The 24,729-nt window shown below is 47.8% G+C and overlaps 3 protein-coding genes across 6 annotated transcripts in view; 2 read left to right on the top strand and 1 right to left on the bottom strand.

Moving 5' to 3' along the window:
- Kif1c (kinesin family member 1C) overlaps nucleotides 1–14,996 on the bottom strand; it is a 24,640-nt gene extending 9,644 nt beyond the window's left edge. Inside the window, exons 1-17 of one of the 2 annotated variants that reach the window (XM_015505900.2) lie at nucleotides 14,813–14,996; nucleotides 12,990–13,109; nucleotides 12,622–12,754; nucleotides 12,125–12,201; nucleotides 11,566–11,745; nucleotides 10,861–10,926; nucleotides 10,317–10,495; nucleotides 10,117–10,228; nucleotides 9,631–9,708; nucleotides 9,408–9,473; nucleotides 9,246–9,321; nucleotides 8,734–8,812; nucleotides 8,379–8,524; nucleotides 6,870–7,039; nucleotides 6,639–6,718; nucleotides 6,438–6,513; nucleotides 561–640 (exon numbers count right to left, since the gene is read on the bottom strand). In XM_015505900.2, coding sequence (XP_015361386.1) covers nucleotides 561–640; nucleotides 6,438–6,513; nucleotides 6,639–6,718; nucleotides 6,870–7,039; nucleotides 8,379–8,524; nucleotides 8,734–8,812; nucleotides 9,246–9,321; nucleotides 9,408–9,473; nucleotides 9,631–9,708; nucleotides 10,117–10,228; nucleotides 10,317–10,495; nucleotides 10,861–10,926; nucleotides 11,566–11,745; nucleotides 12,125–12,201; nucleotides 12,622–12,727 — 1,571 coding nt within the window. In that variant the 5' untranslated portion in view covers nucleotides 12,728–12,754; nucleotides 12,990–13,109; nucleotides 14,813–14,996. The remainder of the gene's footprint in view (nucleotides 1–560; nucleotides 641–6,437; nucleotides 6,514–6,638; nucleotides 6,719–6,869; nucleotides 7,040–8,378; nucleotides 8,525–8,733; nucleotides 8,813–9,245; nucleotides 9,322–9,407; nucleotides 9,474–9,630; nucleotides 9,709–10,116; nucleotides 10,229–10,316; nucleotides 10,496–10,860; nucleotides 10,927–11,565; nucleotides 11,746–12,124; nucleotides 12,202–12,621; nucleotides 12,755–12,989; nucleotides 13,110–14,812) is intronic. The other variant, XM_015505901.2, reaches the window with a different exon arrangement.
- On the top strand, nucleotides 14,418–24,729 carry Inca1 (inhibitor of CDK, cyclin A1 interacting protein 1). Of its 3 annotated transcripts, XM_048798359.1 has the most exons (8): nucleotides 15,121–15,250; nucleotides 16,075–16,157; nucleotides 17,570–17,653; nucleotides 22,526–22,639; nucleotides 22,860–22,899; nucleotides 23,156–23,349; nucleotides 23,801–23,966; nucleotides 24,296–24,729. In XM_048798359.1, exons 3-8 carry the CDS (start codon nucleotides 17,610–17,612, stop codon nucleotides 24,437–24,439), a joined length of 702 nt encoding a protein of 233 aa, XP_048654316.1. In that variant the 5' UTR covers nucleotides 15,121–15,250; nucleotides 16,075–16,157; nucleotides 17,570–17,609; the 3' UTR covers nucleotides 24,440–24,729. The 3 variants fall into 3 exon arrangements, with proteins under 3 accessions (XP_048654314.1, XP_015361388.1, XP_048654316.1); XM_048798357.1 differs by lacking the exons at nucleotides 15,121–15,250; nucleotides 16,075–16,157 and adding an exon at nucleotides 14,418–14,440; XM_015505902.2 differs by lacking the exon at nucleotides 16,075–16,157 and having other exon boundaries at nucleotides 15,107–15,250.
- Nucleotides 17,926–24,729, top strand: part of Spag7 (sperm associated antigen 7) — a 29,549-nt gene continuing 22,745 nt past the window's right edge. Inside the window, exon 1 of the mRNA XM_048798360.1 lies at nucleotides 17,926–17,949. The gene's annotated coding sequence lies outside the window, so the exon portion shown is untranslated. The remainder of the gene's footprint in view (nucleotides 17,950–24,729) is intronic.

Here is a 24,729-nt window from a genome sequence, read left to right as displayed (position 1 = left end):
ATAGCTCAGGAGTAGAGCATTTGACTACAGACACTGACTGTCTCCAGTGACCACCAAGAAAGGGAATCGTGCCAGATATGATGTACAACTGTAATCCCAGTTACTTGGGAGGCTGAGACAGGAGAATTGCAAGTTTGAGGTCAGCATGGTTAATTGAGTGAGACCGTGTCCCAAAATAAAAAATAAAAAAGGCTGAGCATGGTGGCTCAAGTCTGGAATCCAAGTAACTTGGAAGTCTGAGGCAAAAGGATCAAGAGTTCAAAAGCAGCCTCAAACCTTAGCGAGGTCCTAACCAACTTAGCAAGACCTTGTCTCAAAATAAAAAACAAAAGTGCTCAGGATGTAGCTTAGTGGTTAAGTACCCATGGGTTCAATCCCCAGTCCCAAAATAATAATAATAATAATAATAATAATAAGGCTGGGGGCATAGCTCAGTGGTAGCACATCCCTAAATTTAAACCCCAGTATTGAAGAAAGCAAGCTAGCCAGCCAATCAGTCATACTTTATAACCATACCCAAAAAAGAGAAGCTACCCCACAGGCTGCTGGGTACATGCTACCTGGTGATGCCATCTTTGATGTGGTAGAGCAGACATTCAGACATCAGAGGGTCTTCATTCAGGTTCACCAGGTGGGGAGTCTAAGGATGTAGAAGTGAATGATCAGGAGAAGGCTCATGAGGACCAGCCAGGATGGTTATAAAGAGAGGGAACAAAGGAGCTCCCATGAGTAGACATAACTCCAGGTTCTCACATTGCCTGCTGCTCACGCTGCTCTCACTCTTGAAGAGTGCTCCCACCCTCCTTTCTACCCTGAGGAGCATTTTTGATTCTATGGTTTCCACTTCTTATAATAACCACTCTCTCCTTACATACAAAAACCTACAAAAACCAACCCCACCACCCACCCTTCTCATGTCAGTAACCTCTCCCAAGGTCCTATCTCTTAGGAGGTGCCCCAGCCTGCCAGGCTCCCCAACAGGAAGGCTTGGAGCCAACCTGCACTGTCCTCTCTGCCCTATATTCTGCCACCCCCTTAATTTCTTTCCTTAAAATCTATCTTGCAACTTCTGAAGAGTAAGAGAAGAAATTGGGTGAGGAAATTGGTACATTCCACCTTTCATTACGTATCAAATGTCTTGTGAGCATAGATTACTTTTGTAATTTAAAAATAAAATGTTAGGCTGGGGTATAGCTCAGTGGTAGAACACTTGCCTAGTATGTGTTAAGATCCTGGACTGCATCCCCAGTACCAATCAATCAATAAAACACTTTCCATTTCTCATGGCAGAGTCCCCAGCTTCCTCAGCCACCAGCCCTCTCTGGACCTGCTCACCTCAGGCCATCACCACAGTAACTGGTTGATACTGTTCCTGCCTAACGCCGCTGTGACTAAACTCATCCCAATTACCTAGCTGATCATTATGCTGAAAACCCAACCCATTCCTCTCCTGCAAAGCACCTTTTCCTGATTTGTTTATGACACCCCACCCTCACCAGGCATGAAATTCTGGGGAGCACACAGGTCTTGTTCCCTCCACACCCACTCTGTCACTGGTTGCAAGCCAGAAGTCCTGCTCTCTATGGCTGCAGCCTTGGCCCACAACTGTCCACTCTCTGGCACAATCCTGCTTCAGGTATGTCTGATTTTGTGCCCTCTTAGTGGGTCTCCCAGCTTCCTGCCTGCACCACAATGAGGCCACATCATTAATTTCCTACCAAAACCTCTCCAGCTGGTGCCCCATGCCCTCCTGACTAAAGCCCTGATTGAGTTCCCACCTGGAACAATCTCCCTCCTCCCCACCTACCCTTACCTCATCTGTCAAAATCATTTACTTCTATTGTGTTGCAAATGCCACTTAGTCTGTTGCAAATGCCACTTCTCCATGAAGCTTTCCTAGGTCTTCTGACCCAATACAAGATCCCTTGCCTCCAACCTACAAGGATTCACTGTAGGATTTCTACCTCACCATGGTGAGGTACAGAATGGGGACACAAACGAATCAAACACACACTCTGCTGTTCTGTCAGTAAGGAAATCACTTTGGGAGGTAAGGTGTAGCGTGGAAACACCACTCATTACAAGGGGGGAAAATGGATGCCTCATAGAAGAGTTTCTGACATCATGACCTCGCTTAGTTTGTTCATTTATTCTTACTTTCCTTCCTTCCCAGGGAAGGAAGTGCCCCCATATTCTGGAAGGGACTTCCATGAAGAGAGGAATGAAGTACAGAACTATAGGGGTTCAGGGGGATCAGAGCACTTCATGGCAAAGGCAACATGGGATCTAGTCTGACCCTCAGATGGGCCCAGACATGCAGAGGGAAGAATGTTCCATGGAAAAACATTCTAACAAAAACATGGAAGCACGGCTGGGGGTTGTAGCTCAGTGGCAGAGCACTTGCCTAGCACGTGTGAGGCACTGGGTTAGATCCTCAGCACCACATAAAAATAAACAAATTAAAAAAAAAAAAAAAAGGCATTCTGTAGAAGCAGAAAAGCATAGTGTATTGAGGCAAAACAACCAGGAGTGGAGGCCCAGATTTCTTTGGAACTCACCCTGCCCCCTGGGGGGGTACTCAGGGATGTGTCCATGGTTGATATGATGGGTATCCATGTCTGTCCTCCCAAGGGACCCCAGGATTGCTGCTACCATACCTTGCCTAAGGGACATTACCATCCCTATATTGCAATGTCAGGCCTGCTCTGGGACTGGCAAACACTGATTGGATCTGGAAGCAGAAAGGATCTATCCCTGGGGAGAGGTGACATGATTTGGGGCAATGCTTTCAATTTCTGTTCAGCCCTGGAACTCTTTGTTTAAATGAAACCTTATCTGGGAGCCTAGAATGTCAAGCACAGATAAGCAGAGAGCCAATCAGGCCCAGGCTGGGATGGAGAACTGAGTTTGGTCCTCTCCCCTCCCCTCTAGCTATGGCCCCTGTGAAGAAAGCTCTAAGCCAGGTTTAAACAATCACTGATTAAAAAAGAAGTTAGGCCTAACAGTAGGGGTCCCAGCAAGAGCAGGCTTTCCCTAAGCAACCTGGTCCTCTCCAAGACAAACTGTAGCTTTTCCCCTAGGACCCAATTCTCCACCCTTTCATCACAAGATTGGAGATACTCCCACCAAACCTATTTCCCCGGTGAGTCTAACAGCTCTCCCTCTGAAACACATGTGCCTTTAAAACATGAGTTGGGCTGGGGATATAAGTCAGTAGTGAAGCACTTGCCTAGCATGTATGAGGCCCTGCATTTGACCTCTGGCACCACAGTAACAAATAAGAATACATTCATCTTCACCATTCTGAGAAAAAATGCAAATGTAAACTACCCCAAGTAAGAATACATTCATTTTCACCAATCACACTGACAAAGATCAAAAAGTCTGATGATGGTGGCACCTGCCTGTAATCTCAGTAATTCAGAAGGCAGAGGCAGGAGGATCGCAAGTTCAAAGCCAGACTCAGCAACTTAGCAGGACCCTGCTTAAGCAATTCAATCGACCCTGTCTCAAAATCAAAAATAAAAACGGCTGGGGATGTGGCTCTGTGATAATGCACTCCTGGATTAAATTCCAGTTAAAAAAAAAAAGTTTGATAAATCTTAGATGTTAAAAAGGCTAAGGGAGCCACGCAGGGGGTGCACATGTATAAGCTGAGCTATTCAGGAGGCTGAAGTAGAAGTACTCCAAGTCCAAGGCCCGTCTGGGCAACTTACAGAGACCCTATCTCAAAAGTAAAAAGGGCTGGGGATATTGCCCCTGGGCTCAGTCCCTAGTACCAAGAAAAAAAAAAAAAAAAAAAAAAAGTAGTAGGGAGGGGAAAACAGGCCTCTGTTGTTCTTAGGAGTATAAATTATCATGGTTCTAATTTTTAGAGGGCGCTTTAGCAATATAAATCTCTTTTCTTCTTCTTCTTCTTCTTTTTTTTTTGATAGTAGGGTTTGAACCCAGGACCTCAGACATGCCGGGAAAACACCAAATCTTCACTTATAAGAATCTGTTTAGGCAGACAACACCTCTTTATAAAATCATTCATTGTAAGCTGGGTGTAGTGGGGCATGCCTGTAATCCCAGTTGCTCAGGAGGCTAAGACAGGAGGATTGTGAGTTCAAAGCCTCAACAAAAGTGAGGCACTAAGGACTCAGTGAGACCCTATCTCTAAATAAAATACAAAATAGGGCTGGGGATGTGGCTCAGTGGTCAAGTGCCCTGGAGTTCAATCCCCAGTACCTACCCCCCAAAAATCACTCATTGTAGCATTGTTCGTAGAAACAAAGAACAGGAGAAACAACGAAATGTCCATAAGGAGGAAGGTGGCTAAATCATATCTCATCTACAGGATGGAATAATCTGACACCATGAAAAAAGCAAAGTAACCTTTAAAATAAAAATAATAAGGTATGCAACCACTACCATTAAAAAGAGAGGCTGTATGTGTGTGCACATGCATATAATTATATATAACACATGACTGTACATGCACAACTACCTCTAGAAAAGTATGTTAGAAACCGATAATGGAGGTTGCTTCTGGGAGGGGAACTTGAGGGGAAAGGACTTACTTTTCACCACATACACCTTTTAGTACTTTGAATGTTCTCTCTTTACCAAAACAATTAAAAACAAACAAGCAGCCAGGCGCAACAGCACATGCCTGTCATTTCAGTGAGTCAGAGGCTGAGGTAGGAGGATTAGGAGTTCCAGACCAGCCTCAGAAACTTAGTGAAGCCCTAAGCAACTTAAAAATAAAAAATAAGAAAGGGCTGGGAACGTAGCTCAGTGGTAAAGTGGTTAAATCCCTATACCAACAAACAAGAACTCCAGTTTTGATCTCAGAGCTATAGTAGATGGCATCCCTAGGCAATTTTGAGCACACCCCACCCCACTTACTTCCACCCAGGGGAAGAAATGTCCTCCTCTTCAGTTTCCCCACTCCTTTGCTAATTCTCCATCACTGCAACTGGATGGAAATGCCCCATATATGAGCATCCAAAGATGACTGGAAGCCACACTGAGAACCATCTGCAGCCACCATGCCCAAGATGTCACTGGGCCCCCAGGGTCTGCTCCCTCAGAAGGACTCCAAAGCCTTGGGTACCCAGCCTTGGACCAGGCCTCTCAGCCTGGCCTGCCACTCTTAATTATACACACACACAGTTCTCTCATTCCTTCACTGCAAATTGGGCCAGACAAAGCAAAGTCCTCTTCTTTTTTCAGAACAATGGTTCAATGATTCCTGCTTGCTCAGTTTTCCAGATGGATCTGACCTTACAAAATAAAGTGAGCAATCTTTCCAGTAACCCACCACCTCTTCCTGACAAAAGAACCCAGTGACCCTGTCTGGTCCTAGCAATGTTTGGACTTACAACCTAATCAGTCTGCTTTGCACCATGGACCAGACAGGCTTGGCTAGTTCCCTGGTGGGACTGGAAGTTCCTGCTCTGCTCAAATTGGCCTTTGCATCACCCCTTTATTGGTATGTGCCAGTAGGGCTGTGTCACGCCAGCATCCATTCTGACTGGTGAGTCCCAGTGTTAGCTGGTTAAGTATTTTGAATATCATATCTGCTCCCAATGAAGTTCAACTATTCCCATCCTGCTTCTTCCTTCCTCTCAGCAAAGTACCTACAACTTGGCAGACACATGTCAGGTACCTGCAGGTCCCACCCACCCAACCCCACATGTACCCCAAGTTTGCTTAGCCTCATATTGTCTCTATTCCTCCCTATCCCCCCAAGTCCTGTCCACCTTTCAGGCTCCACTTCCCAAACCAGCTTCTCCAGGGATCTAGCTGCTGTATTTCCAGGCCACTCTGATGCCTCCACCTATGACCAAGCCTGATACATGGACAATCACTGTCCCACAGAATAGTGCTCACTCTTCCTCTCCCTGCCTTAGTCTTGCTTTCCCAAGTTATCCTTTCAAAACCATAATTTTAGTAAATTTTTCTGAGTTGGAAGCACATGCATAGGGTACAAAATTCAAATGATAAAAAAACATTTAAAGCTTTGAAGTCCCTATCCAAAGCAACCTCCAGGTTCTCCCTTTCTCCCAAGGTAACTGCTATGAGCAGTTTCTCATGACTCCAAGATAACTTCTGTGCATGAACTCACAAAAACACACATGAAGACCTAGATTCTAAGCTGCTCTTGCAATCCCTTGACAACAGGAACCCAGTCATCCTTCTGTGGGCCTGACTCCTTGGCGGCAGGCACTTACTAAACACTAAACTCTAGCTGACTGTCCAATGGATGAAGGAGAAGGCACAGATGGTGGGATAACACAGACAGGTGGTAGAAGGAGAGGAGACACAGATGAGGAAGGGACAAGTCAGAAATTTCAGAGGAATAGATCATAGAATTCCCATCCTTCTACCCCAACCCTTTTTTCTAGCATCTAGGGAGCTGCATAGGCCTCCTCACCTGATCTCTTACATACCTTCTTTGGAGAGAAGACACCCACAGTTCCCCCATCCTCCCGGACGGCCACGCCCATCTCAGCCAGCAATGCTTCTCTGTGGGCAAAGGAGAGGCAAATGCCACTCTTATCCTCACTAGCTTGGACCTTCCCTATAGGGCCTGACCTCCTCCCCCTCCCACGACTGCTGCTGCTGCCACCACCAGCCTCAGCCCCTCACACCTCTCCATCCTCAAGGCTTCTGTCTTACGAAGCTTTTCCTCCCATGTCTCATTCAGCTCAGCAATAATCTTCTCTGTCTCCTAAGAGAACAAAGGTGAGCAGGGATAAGGACAGTGGGGACAAATATCCACCCTAGGGAACATGGTATTCCTGGGATTCCTTCTTCTTCTTCAGGAAGTTAATTTCCAGCAGCTCCCAGACTCCCATCCCTTGTCAGCTCAAGCTTCTTACCTGCAGCCTCTCCATAGCCTCCTCGGGCCCAATCTGGGGCTCAGCACTGGGAGAAAATGAGGGCTCCAGCTCCCCATTATGTGCAGGAGGAGAGGAGGGTGAAGCTGGGGCAGGGGAAGATGATACGGCTGGCAGAGCACCTCTGGGACTCCCCTCTTCCACTTTTAGGCCTGGAAGGGAGAAAGGTAAAAGAACAAGGCTAAGCTCTATAGCCCCAGCTACTTGGGAGGCAGAAGCCAGGAGTTTGAAGACCAGCCTGGGCAACATAGTGAAACACTGTGTCAAAAAAAAAAAAAAAAAGAAGGTGATTAAATAAAGATGGAATTGATTAGAGACTATAAAAGGCCATAAGCTTCAGAAAGGACTTAAGAAGTTATCTGGGAAACTTCCCACCAGGCAGGCAGTTTTCCTAAGAAGCCTTGACAAATGAGCATCCAACCTCTATTTCTAACCCATGGATGGAGAGCCCATTACCGAACAAAACAGCCACTTCTTTCCTTTTTTTTTAAAAATGTATTTTTTAGTTGTAGATGGACACAATCCCTTTATTTATTTATTTTTATGTGCTGCTGAGGATTGAACCCAGTGACTCACGCATGCTAGGCAAGCGCTCTACCACTGAGCCACAACTCCAGCCCCCTTTACATTATTGATGACTTTCATGATCAGAAAGTTCTCAGCATGTCATGTGTACTCACTGTTTCTAGCTCTGCCCTCTAGAATAAGAGAGTATGCTGCCTTTTCTTCTGGGAGACAACCCATCAAATGCTGAAGGTGAACACTGATCTTCCTTATTCTTCTTTTCCCAAGAACATCCTTAATCCCCCAACTATGGCTCTCAGCACCCTGATATCCTCAGTGGGATGGACCCTAAGACTGAATGCAGAGTATCCATACTTGATCCAGCTAACATGGATTAGCATCCTATAACACAGATGCTTTTCCTTTCTTTTCTTTTTCTGATACTGGGATTGAACCTAGGGGTACTCTTTTCACAGATCTATATCCCCAGCACTTTTTATTTTTGAGACAAGGTCTCACTAAGTTGCCTAGGCTGGCCTTGAACTTGTGATCCTCCTGCCTTTGCCTCCCTAGTAGCTGGCATTACAGGCCTATGCCACCACACCCAACATGGATACTATTTCTTATCAGTGAGAAAGATCAGTGCATTTCAGAATCCATTCTATTATTGACCGTTAAGCTTATGGTCAACTAAAACCATGATATTTAACAAGGACTTCTATCAAGGCAAGGACTCAGAACACTTCCTAACAATTCACTGTATGAGCCATAAATTCAGAACTGGCCGTTTATTCCCAAACTGTCATTATCCAGAAACCTGCCAAAGACTTTCCAAATCCTGACTCCTCTGAAGAATCAGTCCCCTTCAGCTCTGTAACACTGGAAGAAACATGTGCCTCTCTGAATATGCAAAGGGCTTCATGGTGGGTGGAGAGAATGGGTGGGCCAGAAAGTGTCTCTGAGCTGCTGCTTGCCTGGAGCCCCTACCTCCCAGAGCAGAGGCTGACAGCCCCTGTGCCATCAGCAGTTCCCGAAGCCGGGCCACCTCCTCTTGCAGCTCTCGGATCAGCCGGGCATTAGGGTCCTCGTTAATGACAGCATTGCAGCGGATTTGCTTGGTACGGTCAGCATACCTGGGACAAGGAGGGAAGATGGAGACTGGTGAAGGCAGGTACAGGAAACCCCAGCTAGCAGCCTGTATCCCGCTCTCCCAGGCCTCAAGATAACTGTGGGAAGACTGAGGGTTCATCCTGCCTAATGGGAAGGGTCCTGAGTGACCAGCCTCTGAGGTTCTGGTGCTTTCTATACACTGCCCCATCCCTGCCAGAGCCAGAAGCCCCACCTGAGGGTGCTGAGAGTCTCCTCGTAATTGATGTCAGCGGGACTCAGGGCTGCAATCATTGCTGTGCGTGAATTCCCACCTATGAATGGAGAGGACAGAAAAGCTTTAACCGAGTCGGGTCCTAAGGAAAATCAGGTTGGGTCAGGGATCCTCAGTGCTCAGGCAGGGTCTGATGGAGTCACTGTCTGAGATAAAGTGAAACTAAGAGCTGTGCAGCCAATCATGAAACCTGGTGGCTGTGAGAAGGGGTGAGGTCAGGGAAAACATCAGATGTCTATGAGACAGTCATAGGTCCATGGGAGGGAACTGAAGGCAGCAGTGGGTATGGGGTCAGTAGGTCCTTGACTTGGTAGGAAGGGTTAAGCCTTCAAAGGATATTCCCTAGGTTGGGGGTGGGGTTAGTAAAACTATGCTGACTAGATGTGGATTCTAGGGGTGGCAAGAGAATCTGTTAGCTATATCAAAGGAGTTCGTGGGAATAGTAGCAGAGTTGTGAGAGAGGAGCCCCTCACCCAAATTCTCCTTGAGTAGCCAGGTAAGCACAGAATCCCGGTAAGGTATAAAATCTGACTTCCGCTTCTTTGATTGCTGGGGGATGGGAAGGAGAAGGCAGTCAGAGTGGGCCACTCCCTATGCCCCTTCCCATCCCCTTCTCTTCCAACCCCAGGTCTCACCATATCTGCAAGGGCTGAGATCACCTTCCCTAGAGTAGTCAAAGACTTATTGATGTTGGCACCTTCCTGGAAAAGGATGAGGAATGTAGAGATGAAATCTTCCTCTCCCAATGGGATCTATTTCCCTTTCTCCCACTCCCTAGTGAGGGTCCTAGGTTATGATCAACAATCTCCCAACATGGCCCTCCAAACTGCCCCTATCCATCCTTCTGAAGAGCCTTACCTTCAGGCGCATGCCCCGGGCCCCTGAGGAGTCAGCTCGCTCGCTCCCAGCAAGGTCCACCAAACTGATCTTACTGACCTGGAGTCAGAGGAAAGAGGCAGGAGGTAAGGCGGATGGGGGTGAGAAAAGCAAATCAAGGGAGTCTGGGTAATTAGCAAGGGCTGGAGAAAGCCAGGAGGGGGGCAAAGGAAAAGGATTGGAGAAAACAGAATACAGGAAGACAACAATGAGGAGCTGGTTACTCATTCATTTGTTTACTTATTCACTTGCCCACTATATACCAGGACAAGGGACACAGTGGGATCACAGCCCTGCCCTGAGAAGTCTAACAAGGAAAAACAAGCAAACAAGATGCACTGATCTGATTTTGGTGGGATGGTACAGAGGGCTATGGAAGTCCTAAGAGGCATAATCCAGCACGTGTGAGGAGGGAAAGCCCAGGCCCTTTCCATTATATCCCTGTCACCATTGTGGGGAAGTCCCCACCTTCTCTGAGTCCAGCCCAGTAAGTTGGTCATGGCTGCGCTGTGTGAAGACAATGGTGAAGACAGCATGGGAACGGCTGCTGGTCTCATTCATGTTGGTGGCAGCCACAGTCCTAGGGAATAAGAAGAGTAGTCACAGGTCCTGCCCCTCTTCTTTCCAAACCTGGCTCCCTTCCCCTCCGCTCTGTCAGCCTGCCATACCGCGCCTTATTTCCGCAGTCCATGAGGTCAGCAATATCTGCATAGGAGGTCACAGCCAGTTTAGACAGGTCCTGCACGTAGGGGCCCAGGATGGGGTGCTCCCGGACTCTCAGAGAGCCCCGACTCTTGGGATTCAAAAGGTCACGTACCCGCTCGCAATAAATCTCCATATAGCTCACCTGAGTAGGAGACACAAATAAGGAGGAAGCCAGCAGAAACACTGCCAGCAGACACCTAACACAGCACAGGACATAAGTAACCATACCTCGTGTATACCAGACAGGGATAAGATTCTGCATATGCTAGCTCACTGAGCCACCCACCAACCCTAAGTGAGTCCCAATCATTAACATTTCACACAAATACACACTCAGGAGCTAAAGGCTGAAATCATTCCTCAAAGGCACAGTTAATAACCAGCAGAGCCAGAATTATATCCCAGGCTGACCCCAGAGATGGCCTCCATATTAAATGCTCTGTTTTCCTGTCTTCTTGCCAGAAGCAGCAAGCCCCTTCCCTACCTCCCACCAAGACTTGGGCTTACCTCCACAGAATAGGAGAGCTGAGAGCTCTGGTTCTCATTAACACGAGAGAAGAGGTCCTCACAGAGCTGGAATGGGACACAAAGAAGCATAGAGAAGTTCCTGTTCATGGCACACCTGCAGTGCCAAGCCCCAGGCCAGGCCCTGTTCCAGGTAACCCCTTTCAACTCTTCCCAAAGCCCTGAAGGCAGGGTCATTCCCATTTTACAGATGGGAAAACAACTATGAGAGGTTCACACTTGTCCAGGGTCACAGGCTAATATTCAGTGATCCAGTACCCAAACCCAGCAGTCCTGCTGCTGACTCCGGGTACAAGGCCACTGTGCTACATGGCCAGGGAGAATTATGGCCAACTCTCAAATACCCAAATCTAGATCTTTCTATAGTTAATACCTTGTCTATATATAGTACAGAAGCCCAGAGGGGAATTGTGTTCACAGATAATTATGAAACAAAGTAAAACAACAGCCAAGTGGTAAAGTCGAAACCCAAGGCTCTGACACTAGGGCCTTGGCTCTTATCATACAGCCTCAATGTTTCTGGAAGGAGAAAAAGACCCCTTCCCCAAAGTGCCCAAGTTGCTCTATTACATGCCCTACCACTAACGACCTTGGAGAACCAGATCTCTGCTGCATAATCCTTCCTCCCCTATGGGGCAGCTAAAGATGCTCCTGCCCTGAATGCCCAGCCAGGTCCCAAGCATGTACCTGAGGCACAATGCCCTGCTGTCCTGGCTCCTGACGCCCCATCATGGTATAGGACTTCCCAGCCCCAGTCTGTCCATAGGCAAAGATGCACACATTGTAGCCTTCAAAGGCATGGAGTAGCATCTCTTCTCCAATGTCCCGATACACCTGCTGCTGAGATGCAAACTGGGGGTCCTCAGCCTAGGTGAAAGGGGGCCAGAGAAAGACAGTAGAAGCACTGAATAACTTTGTCCTTTGTGCCTATGGCCTGAGAGTCTTGCCCTTTATCACTAATAACTGCCCAAAGGTCCTGGGCACCCCTGCTCCATCATCACCCTAATCAATCCTAAAGATCCTATCAAGCCCCTATGCGTCCTAATTATCCCAAGAGATTCTACTTCCCCCTCCTGGTCCTAATCAAAACCTAAGGGTCCTACCCGCCCCCACCAGGGGTCTTCCCCTTCCCAATCCAGTCCCAACCAATCTCCTGGTGTCCCTGTTTCCCAACAATGGCCCCTCCCAGAACCTAAGCCCCTGTCAACCAGATGGTTGAGCTCTTCCCTTGGCTTAGCAATCTCACCGAAGTGTGTGACCAGTAAGAGTAGTCAAAGGTGAAGCTTTTGGGGGCATCCTTGCTCTGTTTGGGATTGATGATGGCTGAGAGGGCAAGGGAGGACAAAGGAAGGAAAGTCAAAATCAGGTCCTCCCAAACTCTGCATACTCCCATGCAAATCCCTGGGATCCAAGCATCCCACCCCACCTCTGCCCTAGCTCATCTCTCCCCTTTAACACTCCCCACCCCCTTCAGTCACCAAAGCTAATTTTGGCTTCCTAGGACCCGCCCCCACTGAGCTGCCTCTCTGGATTGGGCAATGGAGGGCTCCCAGCCAACATTCCCCCTCCCAGGGACAGGAACATGGAAAGGCTAGCCTGCCCCAACCCCCGCCCTTACAACTAACTCGCACCTGCTCTGTGCCCAGCACAGCCCTCCTTCTGGTTGGGCCCAGCAGGACTGGCCTACATGGTGGGCCTGGCCTTCCCCATTTGTGCCCAGCCAGGCCCCTGGGACTCACTCACAGGTGGTGTTACCCTGCATGCTGACCACACACTTGGCATCCTGGCTGGTCTCACGGGCATTGAAGGGTCGAACCCTCACTGCCACTTTCACCGAGGCACCAGCCATAGCTCCAGACACTCTTGCCCTCCTCAGCTGGAGGACAGAGAAAGGGGTGATCAGAACCACCAGGAGGACTGAGATATTGCCTCCCAGCTTCAAAACCATTTCTGCACTCCCTTCCCCAGCTCCTCAGCCCCTTAAGGATCCAGTTCTGGTTCCCTGATCTTTCTCCCAAATGTCAAGGTCTTGAGGAGCTCCCAAAGGTATTCCTGCTTCTCTGCCCAGCCTTATCCCAGCTTGCAGAGACTTGGGCCATAACCCCAGTTACCTGGCGTCGTGGCCCCAGACCAGGGGTGCTGTATCAGTTCTGGTTGCCACGGGCCCTCGTAAGGAGAGCCCCATCCTATACTCTGGGCCTGGCCAAACCAGCAGGAACTGTGGGAAAACCCTGGTTGTGGGAGAAGAGTGGTTAGGAGGCACCTGTGGCTCCAGAGGTCTGTATGGGGATCTTCATTTAGAGGGCAAGGGGTGTTAGGAAAGGTAAGGAGACTGCCCCTCTGGAGTAGCTGAATGCAATGTGAATCCAAGGGCAGGGACCGTGATATTTTTATTCCTCAGTCACTCACAAGTATACTGAATGCTCAGATAGAGGAAGGAAAGAGAGAGAGGGAGAGAGGGAGGGAGGGAAAGAGAGAGAGGGAGGAGCTGGACAGAGGGCAATTCAGAGAGGGACACATGGGCACAGACACTGAGGACAGCAGGAAGGGGGAGAAGAGGAACATAAAGTCACAGACACCAAGAAAACCAGAAAAATAAAACAAAAGGCAAGACTGAGGTCATGCTATGGAGAAAAGAATGGGAGGAGGAAAGGAAGACATACAGGAATATCAAACCCAGAGAAGGTGAATAGCAGGGAGTGGGCTCAAGGAACAAACTATAGGAAAGATGAGAGAACAGAAAATCTAACCAATAATTCCTCTTCAGGATCAGCAAGGGAGAAGTAGAAATCAGTTGCCACCTAGAGCCCACCACTTCTAAATACGAGATAAAGACTATTGTTGAGGGGCAAAGTCCAAGGGCTGGAGGTACAGCCTGGGACTTAGGCTCCACAGGACCTGCCTTGTGAGCCCCAAACCCCTTGCCCAGCCCCCAGCACTTCCTCCTCAGGATCCAGGACAATGGGCAGGGGAGGGTGGAGTTATCCTGTATCCATCATACCAAGCCCCAAGGCTCCATCGCTGGAGGACCTAGAATACCTGTGTCTTTGAAGGAGAGGACACTGGGAACCTCCCTGAAGGAGGAGAGAATGTGAAGAAGCAGGCTGATCCTAACCCCAGCCTGGAGCTAGTGCTATGGCATCCACTGGGGAAGGTGCCAGGCTGGAGCCCAGGAATGTGGGTGATCGGGTGCCCACGCCCTGGGAGGAGAGGCTGAGTAGCCCACGCCCACGGACAGAAGGGTGAGGATTATGGAAAGGAATCTTTGCTGGGCCCCAATTTGTGGCCCCAAAGAACCTCAAACCTCTGTCATGCCGGGCCTTACCTCCACTAGCCTTTCTGGGTAGAGCATGGGAAGGGTGAGGGGTTGGTCTGTCCCAGGACAGGAAGGGAGTAGCCGAAATCACAGAGGCTGGCTCAGGAAGAACAGCCCTGACCCCCTAGACCCTGACCAAGGGAGGGAAGGACACTGCTGAACACATGCAAGGGTGACGCTGTTGCCGCTAAAAGAGCAGAGAATGGGATGTCACGGCTAGGTGACAGCGGGGTAAAGGAATATGGAGTAGGTACAGGGTCTGCGGGTGTCGCTTTAAGGGCACAGGGGATACAGGGAGGAGCCGGCGGCTGGGGTGGGGCCGACTGACCCCAAAGGGGGCTTCGGGCCACCTGCACCTTGCCTACTCCGCAGTTCTCCAACAGGCCCCCGCCGGGCCTCTCGGAGCAATCATGCAGACCCTGTCCTGCCGTCCAGCTAACCTACGGCTGCCCGGGGCCTGGCACCTCTCTGCGCCTCAGCGGGACAAATAGCACATGATCCCAGCTCTCGCGCTGAGCCGGCGCCCGCCGGGCGGTGCAAACCGGACCCCGGCTCCTCGCCCCCCAACCCGGCACATTCCTCCGCGGGCGTCCCTTCCCTTCCCCCCCCACCTCTCACCTCGTCGCGGCGGGGCTCCAGGAGCAGTCAAGCGGAGTGCAAAGGGACAAACTTTCCGGGAAGCGTGAGATGGGAGCAGGGAGGATTCGGGGCCGACTCGGGGCTGGCCCCCGCCCCTCGCCGGGTCCCCGGGCGGCGGGCGGCGGACTTGCGCCCCGGGGGCGGCAGCAGTAGCGGCGCCAGCGGCCGGCGCCCGCCCGGGCAGCGCGAGCTGGGGCGGGAGCCAGGGGCGGGGGACGGGCGGGGGACGGGCGGGCGCGCGCACGCTGTCCCGAGAAGAGGCCAGGAGCCACCCGGCTACTCTTGTTAAAAGGGCAATGCTCCCGGACTGTGAGCCCCCCCCCCCCGGGCGGGGACCTGAGAACCGAATTACGGACACAGAAGGGCTAGTCGGACTTCAAACTTTGGAAATTACCGGCGCCTGAGGAGCCGGAAAACGTGGGGGCGGACCCTACAGGGGACCCAGGCCCCGGACCCGCGCACGTCGCCGCGTCGGAGGCGCTCCCGGAGGGGCGGGAACGCGCCTGGGGGGCGGAGCCGCATGGCAGGCTCCTCCCCAGGGGGGCGGTTCAGTCTATGCCCCGCCCCCAAACGCGCCTTGCGCGCGGACACCTCCCTAGGCCGGGATCACGGAGTCCGCGGTCCTCCGCGTTCGGCCTGTAGTTCTAGAATTCTCAGCTTATCTTCCTCAGGTGCTGTGGCCAAGCGCGGACGCCCTCGGCGGCGCAGCCACCAGTGTTCTCTCCTGGTCCCCAAGTTCGCCGTCCCGGGTCCCCCGCCTCAGGCCCAAGCAGCCCCTTCAGGTCGTGGTGCCCTCTGGAGCTGCAGCTGCCCGCCCAGACAAACCACCTCTGCTGACTCAGCCTGGCTACTTCAGGCCCAGACTGCCCCTCAGGCATGGGCCCACCACCTCAGGGCCAGAGGGATTCTTTAGGCCCCCCCAATTATGCCTTCCGGCCTAGCTGCGCCCAAAGGTCCAGCCAAGACCCAATGCACCTACCTGGGGTCTCGGTGGCCCCTCAGGCCTCAGTCTTTCCCTTCAGGGAGGTAGTGGCTACTCTACTACCAGACTGGCTCCTGACTCCTCAGGTCCTCATCCACCCTCTCAGTCTTGGCTTGCCCTCCAAGGCCTTGCCTACCCCTGGGTCAACTGTTGAGGGATCCTGTTTGCCCACTCCCACCCCTGACCCAGTACTGATGATTGAACTCAGGGGTGCTCTTCCACAAAGCTACATCCCCAGCCCTTTGTATTTTTTATTTAGAGACAGGGTCTGGCTAAGTTGCCCAGGCTGGCCTTGAACTTGCCATCTTCCTGTTTCAGCCTTCCAACTAGCTGGGATTACAGGTGTGTACCACTGACCTGCTCTGTCTGACTTTCTTAAGCCCCGTCCTAACCCTGATAGGCGACCCACATAAGGTTTAAATCCCCCTCAGAATGCTCTCAGCTCCCAGCTGCCACTAGCTCTGTCCCAGGATATTCCATTTAAATCCCACCTGCTCTTTCAGCCCCACTCTATCCCATCAGCCACCTCATTTTTTTTTTTAACCTCAAGTAACTTTTTCTTGACCCATACCTAGTTATTCTTGGATAACTACTTGTTCAGCTCCAACAGTTTCCAATTGGCTTTTTCTGTTTTTGTGTGCAACCCCTATGCATTTTCCTTTCTCATCTAGGTTTCTTTCCCATCTCCACCCCACCCCCATCCTCCCAGTTCTGGGGATGGATCCCAGGGCCTCTGGCATGCTAGGCAAGAGTTTTACCATTAAGCTATATTCCTAGTGCTCATTTAATTTTTTCAGTTTTTTTGTTTGTTTTAGTTGTAGATGTTTTGTTTATTTATTTTTATGTGGTTCTGAGGTTCAATCCAGTGCCTCACAGGTGCTAAGCAAGCACTCTACCACTGACCCACAATTCCAACCCTCATTTAGTATTCTTTTTTAAAATATTTTTATTTTTTAGCTATAGGTAGACACAATATTTTACATTTATGTGGTGCTGAGGATTGAACCCAATGCCTCATGCATACTAGGCAAGTGCTCCACCTCTGAGCCACATCTCCAACTCCCTCATTAGTATTCTTGACTGCCTTTTCTACCCACCCCAACTGGCTCTCAGGTCATCTTTGACTGCCCCTAAATATGACTCTGTGCAACTGACCTCCCTGTTCACCTATTTGCACAAAGACATTCCTAACTGCCCCTCCATTTCTGTCCCCAATGTATCACTCTGTCCACACTTCCACTTACCACACTCATACCTGATTCATTTACCAGCCTTCAAATTCTATTATTTCTCTAACTGTCCTTAACCACCAGTTCTGTGCTTACTACCCCCAATGCTTCTGCCCATCCAATCTCCATTTATCATCCTTTTTCATTGAATTATCCCATATTACCTGGCAAGGCCCTTAACTTCCATCTGTAAATTTTACTTACTTAATATAAAGCTTAAGAAATTTTTTTCCCTTTTACCACATCTACCCTTCCTGTACTTACCATCTTCAACCTGTATGTTTAATTAATAGTCCAGACTTAGGAATATCTTTTCTCCACTGCACCCCCAGTCCTGGGGATTGAACTCAGGACTTAGTGCATGCTAAGCAAGCACTTATCACTGAGCTCCATCCCTAACCCTAAAAATACCTTTTAAGCTGTCTGTTTTTAGGGTCCACACATTCTCTTATAAATCTCTAAATCAGCTGCTGGTCTCATCCCTACAGCCCTGAGAAAATGTTTCATTTTCCATTATCCTCCTAGCACCAAGAAGGAAACAGTCCAGGTACCCACCAGTCCTGTCATGCAGGTACAGGCAGATGGAGACAATCTCATCCCCTTTGCCAAGTGAGTCCTCCCTGCTGGGTGTGGGGGATGAAAGTGGGATGGAGGGAAGATTGCATGCTTGGATTCTTCTCTGCAACCATAGGGAAATAAGGAACAGGAAGCTCAGCTTTGTGTCTGGGCTTGGGAATTGATGGTTCATTGATTTATTCAACGGATAGTTTTAATTTTATTTATTTATTTGGTGTTACTGGGGATTGAACCCAGGGGTGCTCTATCACTGAACTTTACTTCCAGTCCTTTTTACTTTTTGACACAGGGGTGTCAAATCTGGTTTTGAACTTGTGATCTTCCTATCTCAGCCACCTGAGTCACAGGGATTTCAGGCATGCACCACCAAACCCAGCTCAACAGAAGGCTTTTAAACTTTACAATATTCTGTATTAGGCACTGGGGATTCAACAATTACCTATAGGTACTTCACTCAGAGAGCTTACATTCTAGGGTAGGGAAGACATAATATATAAACAAATATAATTTCAGCTAATGTTGAGTAACATGAAAAAAATAAAACATAAGTGGAATATAAAGGAAAATAGCAGGTCTTGGGGGATACAAGGTTAGAAAGTGTGATTGTAGGGAGTTGAACTTGAATTGAGATCTGAAAAGTAACAGGGAGCTAGTCTAGAGAAGAATTGGGGCTGGCGGGTAGTAGGTTAAGAAAAGCCCCCAAGAAGGAAAAAAGCTTTGTGTGTTCTAGGAACAGGAAGCAGGCCAATGTAACTGAACTTAATAATCAAGGGAAGAGTAGAGTAAGGTCAGAATCACCAGTCAGAGGCCAGATAATTTGGAATGTTGTACACTATAGAAAAGAGTTTGAATTTTATTCTAAAGCCAATAGTAATCAAAGGCTGAAGATGTGGCTCAGTTGTAGAGTTTAATCCCCAGCATCAGACACACACACACAAAAAAAAAAAAAAAAATTGAGGTAAGCAAAAAGTATGTCTAAGCAGAGTTTTTTTTCTTCAGCTTTTTATTATGGAAAATTTCAAATATAGAACCATAGAAAATAGTATCATGAACTGATGTGCCCTTTTCAGTTATTTTCAATAATTATCATTATAAAGGTAATCTTTTCATACCCATTTACCCCCTCCTTCCCAGTTTATTTTAAATATATCTTAAACCTTGTATTACTTCACATGGTCATATTTTAAAAGATTACTCTCATTGCTCTGTGCAGAATAGATTGTGGGGGGATGAAAATGGAAGCAGGGAGAAGAAAAGGAGAAAACCATTTCAATAGTTCAGGAGAAGATGATCTGGAATATAGCAGTGGGAATGGATATGGTGGAGAGTGGTCAAATTCAGGTATATTTCAGATATAGAACTTGCCAAAGGATTGTAAGGTAAGAGAAAACATATACTAGGTCTTTGGCCCTAGTAACAGGACATTTGGGGTGCCTTTTAGCAAGGTGGAAAAGGCTGGGGGCTATTGGGTGATGTTGAGTAGAACCCAGGGATGAACCAGGGTTGGAAAAATAGATTTGGGAATCATCAGCACATTGATGGTATTTAGTCATGAGACTGGGTGAGATCACCTAAGGAGAGATGGAGATGCAAATATAAAAGACACCTAAAGGGCCTAACCTCCAAGACATTATACATTATATTACCTTTTTTTGTGTGTACCAGTGATTGGACTCAAGGGTGCTTAACCACTGAGTCAAATCCCCGGTCCTTTTTATTGTTTTTTATTTTGAGATAGAATCTTGCTAAGTTGCTCAGGGCCTCTGCTAAATTGCTGAGACTGGCTTTGAACTTTCTATCCTCCTCCCTCCTGAGCTGTTGAGATTACAGGCATGTACCACCATGCCTGGCAGGACATTTAATAAAGATCAGGAGGGCTATCATCATTCAATCTGGAGGTTTTCGAAGTGGAAAGCATTATTCCTTTTTTTTTTTACATTTTTTATTTATTCTTTTTAGTTATACATGACAGTAGAATGTATTTTGACGTATCATCCATACATGGAGTATAACTTCCCATTTTTGTGGTTGTGCATGATGTAGAGTTATACTGATTGTGTAGTCATATATAAACATGGGAAAGTTATGTCCGATTCACTCCATAGTTTTTCCCAATCCCATCTCCCCTCCCTTCCTCCCACTCCTCCCTGTCAATCTGGCGAACCTCTACTCCCCCCCGCCCAACACCTATTGTGAGTCATCATTCACATATCAGAGAGAACATTTGGCCTTTGTTTTTTGGGGATTGGTTTATTTCATTTAACATGATAGTCTCGGGCTGGGGATGTGGCTCAGCGATAGTGCGCTCGCCTGGCATGCGTGCGGCCCGGGTTCGATCCTCAGCACCACATACAAACAAAGATGTTGTGTCCGCCGAGAACTAAAAAATAAATATTAAAAAAAAAATTCTCTCTCTAGGGGCTGGGGATGTGGCTCAAGCGGTAGCGTGCTCGCCTGGCATGCGTGCGGCCCGGGTTCGATCCTCAGCACCACATGCAAACAAAGATGTTGTGTCCGCCGAAAACTAAAAAAAATAAATAAATATTTAAAAAAAAAAAAAAAATTCTCTCTCTCTCTCTCTCTCTCTCTCTCTCCCCCACTCTCTCTTAAAAAAAAAAAGCAACAACATGATAGTCTCCAGTTCCATCCGTTACCAGCAAATGCCCATAATTTCATTTTTCTTTATAGCTGAGTAATATTGTATTGTTTACATATCAAATTTTCTTTATCCATTTATCTGTTGAAGAGCATCTAGGTTGGTTTCATAGCTTAGCTGTTGTAAAATGAGCTGACTTTAAGTCCTTTGTGTATATGCTAAGGAGAGCGATAACTGAGTCAAATGGCGGTTCCATTCCAAGTTTTCTGAGGAATCTCCATACTGCTTTCTAGAGTGTTTATACCAATTTGCAGTCCCACCAGCAGTGTATGAGTGTTCCTTTTCCCCCACATCCTCGCCAACATTTATTGTTACTTGTATTCTTTTTTAGTTGTTGTTGTTACTTATATTCTTGATAATTACCATTCTGATAATTACCATTCTGACTGGAATGAAATGAAATCCCAGTGGAGTTTTAATTTGCATTTCTCTAATTAGTAATGATATTGAACATTTTTTCATATATTTGTTGGCTACATGTATTTGTTCTCATATGAAGTGTCTGTTCAGTTCCTTTGCCCATTTGTGTGTTTTTGTTTTGTTTTGTTTTGTTTTGGTATTAAGTTTTTGAGTTCTTTATATATCCTGGAGATTAATGCTGTATCTGAGGTGCAGGAGGCAAAGATTTTCCCCCATTCTGTAGGCTCTCTCCTCATGTTCTTGGTTGTTTCCTTTGGTGTGAAGTAGCTTTTTAGTTTGATACCATCCCATTTATTGATTCTTGATTTTACTTCGTGTGCTTTAGGAGTCTTGTTGAGGAATGTGGTTCCTAAGCCAACATGATGGAGATTTGGGCCTACTTTGTCTTCTGGTAGGCACCGGGTCTCTGGTCTAATGCCTAGTCCTTGAGTGAGTTTTGTAAAGGATGAGAGATAGGGTCTAATATCATTTTATTTAAAGAATTTAACCTTTATTTATTTCTTTTTATGTGGTGCTGAGGATCAAACCCAGTGCCTCCATGTGCTGGGCAAGTGCTCTACCACTGAGCTACAACCCCAGCCCTTATCAGTTTCTTGTTTTTTGTTTTTTAACTACCTTTATGCCACATCACGCTACTAAATCAGTCAGGGTCACTCCAGGTGAATTTGGGCTAACTAAATAAAAGACACAGACACAGAAAGTACCTTTTTCTTTGGGTTCAGTGACAGCTCCTCAACCACAGCTCCTACAAGGGGGGCAAGGCAGGCAAGAAAGAGGGAGAAGCATGTCTGAAGCCCTTTTATTGAGGAGAAGACACTCCAAGAAAGTTCCACCCTAATGAGACAAGGGGTTAGGTTTCAGGGGGTTGAGTCTACCTTCGTGATCATCTCAGGTGCTGTGTGGGATCAAAAGGCAGAGTGAGTGAAAAGGACACAAACATGCACAGCCCAGACAGAGAAGTCCAGTCCGCTCATGTGCTCAAATGCTCACACTCACATACACAGTCTATGGCTGGCCTGTGACACCTTTATTTTATGTGGTGCTGAGGATCAAACCCAATGCCTCACACGTGCTAGGTAAGCACCTTACCACTTTACCCTAGTCTCTAATTTCATTTTGTTAAATATGGATTTCCAGTTTTCCCAGCACCATTTATTGAAAAGGTTATCTTTTCTCCAATGTATGTTTATGGCACCTGTGTCTAGTATGAGATAATTATGTGGGTTTGTCTTTGTGTCTTTTATTCTGTACCGTTGGTCAACACGTCTGTTTTGGTCACCAATACATGCTGTTTTTGTTTCTATAGCTCTGAAGTATAATTTAAGGTCTTATGAGCCTCCTGCTTCATTTTTCTCTCTATGAATTGAGAGCACTATTCTTAAACAGCTCTGTACACCCCTCCCTATCTGCAAGGATATTATTCCTTTGGAGATAGGTGAAAGTAGGGATAAACAGAGGTTCTCTCTCCTGGAGGCTTGCATTGACTTAAAGGAACCCTGCCTGTTAAGTCACCTGGTCTTCCTCTTTAACAACCTTTAACAACCCTGCTTGCTAAATATTACATTCTTTGGCTATGAATTATAGAAGCTGGAGATTTAGTGATATATGAGTTTCCAAAAATAGCTCATCTCCTCCTTCACCCCAGCTCAAATCTCCACTCAAATTAAAGTCCTCACCCATCTTCCTCAGCTAAGTAGAAAGAGAGGACATGACCTGAGGGAATCTGGGCAACTTCCATGGTCCCATGGAAGAATGTGCCCCTGAATCCTATAGTGAGTAGATGCTATAAGGTAAGAGCCAGATGTGAGTTTACCATGTCCTTACCTCAGGTGTTCCAGAGTGGTCAGCCGATCTCCACCCCCGAGCCTCCCTTCCCAGAGCCTCACATCAACATCCCAGCGTTATGGAAATGTCTTCTGGGAGAATCTTTGCCAAAGGCCCAGGTGAGTAAGAGAAAACGGAGACCAACTAGAAGTGGGAAGGTGAGGCTGTACAATTTTAACTACCATAAATCCTTACAGCCCGGGTCTAAAGATTAATTCTTCATTGGCTGATGGACATTGTAGCTCCTAATGCCAGAGAGTTAGTTGGGAGAGGTCATCAGAGAAGCAGTATGGATGGAGGTGTCCCTTCTGACCTTAGCCCCTTTTTTGTGTTTTGCAGCCCCACCTGGACAGAGGAACAGTATATTCCACCCATGCTGGTATGACAAACTCTGACCTTCCACAATTCTCTGTTAAAATTATACTCATTGCCTTCCTGTCCCCAGCTATTCTTTTACCCGTCCCCTCAGTGTTTCCCAACTGAACAGTTCCCTGTCCAGACCTTCCTTTCTGTGAATCAAGCACCATGTTTTCTAAGAACTGAGCTTCCCAAGACCCCTGATTCCCTAATTCAGTCCAAGTTCCCACTGAGACCCAGTTCTGCCTTCTAGCTCCTTTTTTCATTCTCTGGCACAGAGAAATACTGGCTACTCTCAGCCTGGCCTGTACCCTCTTGAGGGACTCCCACCCCCTGAGATGCTTTGCAGAAGAAAGAGAAAAAGATCACATTTGGAGAGAATGAAGCAGGGACCTGGGAGCATCCCAGCCCGGGTAAGGGCTGTCTCTTATCACCTGGAGGACCTGAGGAAGCGCCAGAGAACCATGGATGAGTAAGGAGGCCTGAAATGTGGGCTCTGGGAGTAGGGTTTGGGGACAAGATAGTTTGAGCTAAGAAAGAAGTTGAGTGCTTTCAGGAAATTGGACCTTGTTTGGAAAAGAGCTGTGGGATTGGAACAATTGAAACAGAATTTCTATAGTGTAGAAAGTAGGAGGGAAATGAGGGATGGAGGACTAGCCACCTGAATTGGAAGGAGTAGAAACTGGATCACTGAAGACAAGAGAGTATGCCATAGAACTAGGGGGAGCTAAGAGTAGCTCTGGGTTCCTAGACTGAAAATACTGCAATTTGGGGGGTGTAGAAAACTGACAATGGTAAGTTGGAGGTCAAATGGCAACATCCTGGAGTCCCAGTAGGAAGTGCTTCAGAACAGAAAGGTGAAGGGTGGAGAGCTGGAAGCCTGGCCTCTAGGCACCTCTCTCCTAAGCCTAAAATTTCCACAGACTGAAGAAGGCCCAGTGGGGCAACTCTGGGGCAGCATCTGAGCCTCTTGTGCTTGACGAAGAAGGCTGTGGATTCCCCAGCACTACTGAATATCCTGATCTGGAAGAGGAGAAGGCAACCTATCCACAGGAAGAGAACCATTTTGTCACTCCTGGAAGGGACCAGGTATGGGTGGAGAGGAGCTTGATGACGTGAAGAGTGATGTGGTTCCTTGGTCTTGCATGAAGAAATAGCAAAAGCCAGGTTGGATAGCTATATTTGAGAAGTACAAAAATAAAGTAGGGGGCTGGGGTTGTAGCTCAGTGGTTGAGCACTTGCCTCGCATGTGAGGCACTGGGTTCAATCCTCCGCACCACATACAAAAATAAATAAATATATTAAAAATAAAAAATAAAGTAGGTGACTTGGGGGTGTCTGGGTTTGGGGCCTAGGAAATCTGGAAAGAGATCCGATGTGCGGTTCTTTCATTCTTTTTTTCAACTTCTCATCTCCAGCTGCTTTGGTCTCCCTGGAGTCCCTGGAGCCAGGAAGGCGGTTGTGCCTCCAGACGGCTGAGCTCTATGTCTTACAGCACTGTCACAGCCAGAAGGAACCCCGTGTACAATTCCTGGGGCATGGAGTTGGAGTCTGAGGAGTAAAGAGAAATCATCTGTGCCCAAGATGCTGGTGCTACTTCAAGAACTCAAGAACAGTTCCATCACTATAATCACGCCATTGCTGGCATGGAGCCATTTCTCTTTCCTTAACCTCTCCAGCTGTTGGTCCCATCCTCCAGAATAGGCATTCACAGCCCCCTTGGTCTTCCATCTCAATGGGCTTCCATCTCAACTACCCCCTCTTTCCGGAACTCCCAAGCCAGGTTTTCCCCTAGACCTTCCCCTGGCTTTGTATTCTTCTCTGTTCGGTTATTAAAGAGCAAGTGAGTGGA

The sequence above is a fragment of the Marmota marmota genome, unplaced genomic scaffold, assembly GCF_001458135.2.
Source record: "Marmota marmota marmota unplaced genomic scaffold, marMar, whole genome shotgun sequence".
NCBI lineage: Eukaryota > Metazoa > Chordata > Mammalia > Rodentia > Sciuridae > Marmota > Marmota marmota.
Note: the sequence above shows the minus strand (reverse complement) of the source record. Positions and strands in the feature narration are given on the sequence as shown.

Excerpts from the sequence above, each read along its gene's own strand:
- Inca1 (XM_048798357.1), top strand. Across the intron at positions 17,654-22,525 it reads AATCTCATCCCCTTTGCCAA|GTGTTCCAGAGTGGTCAGCC; the intron begins GTGAGTCCTCCC and ends TCCTTACCTCAG. Across the intron at positions 22,900-23,155 it reads AGTATATTCCACCCATGCTG|AGAAATACTGGCTACTCTCA; the intron begins GTATGACAAACT and ends TCTCTGGCACAG.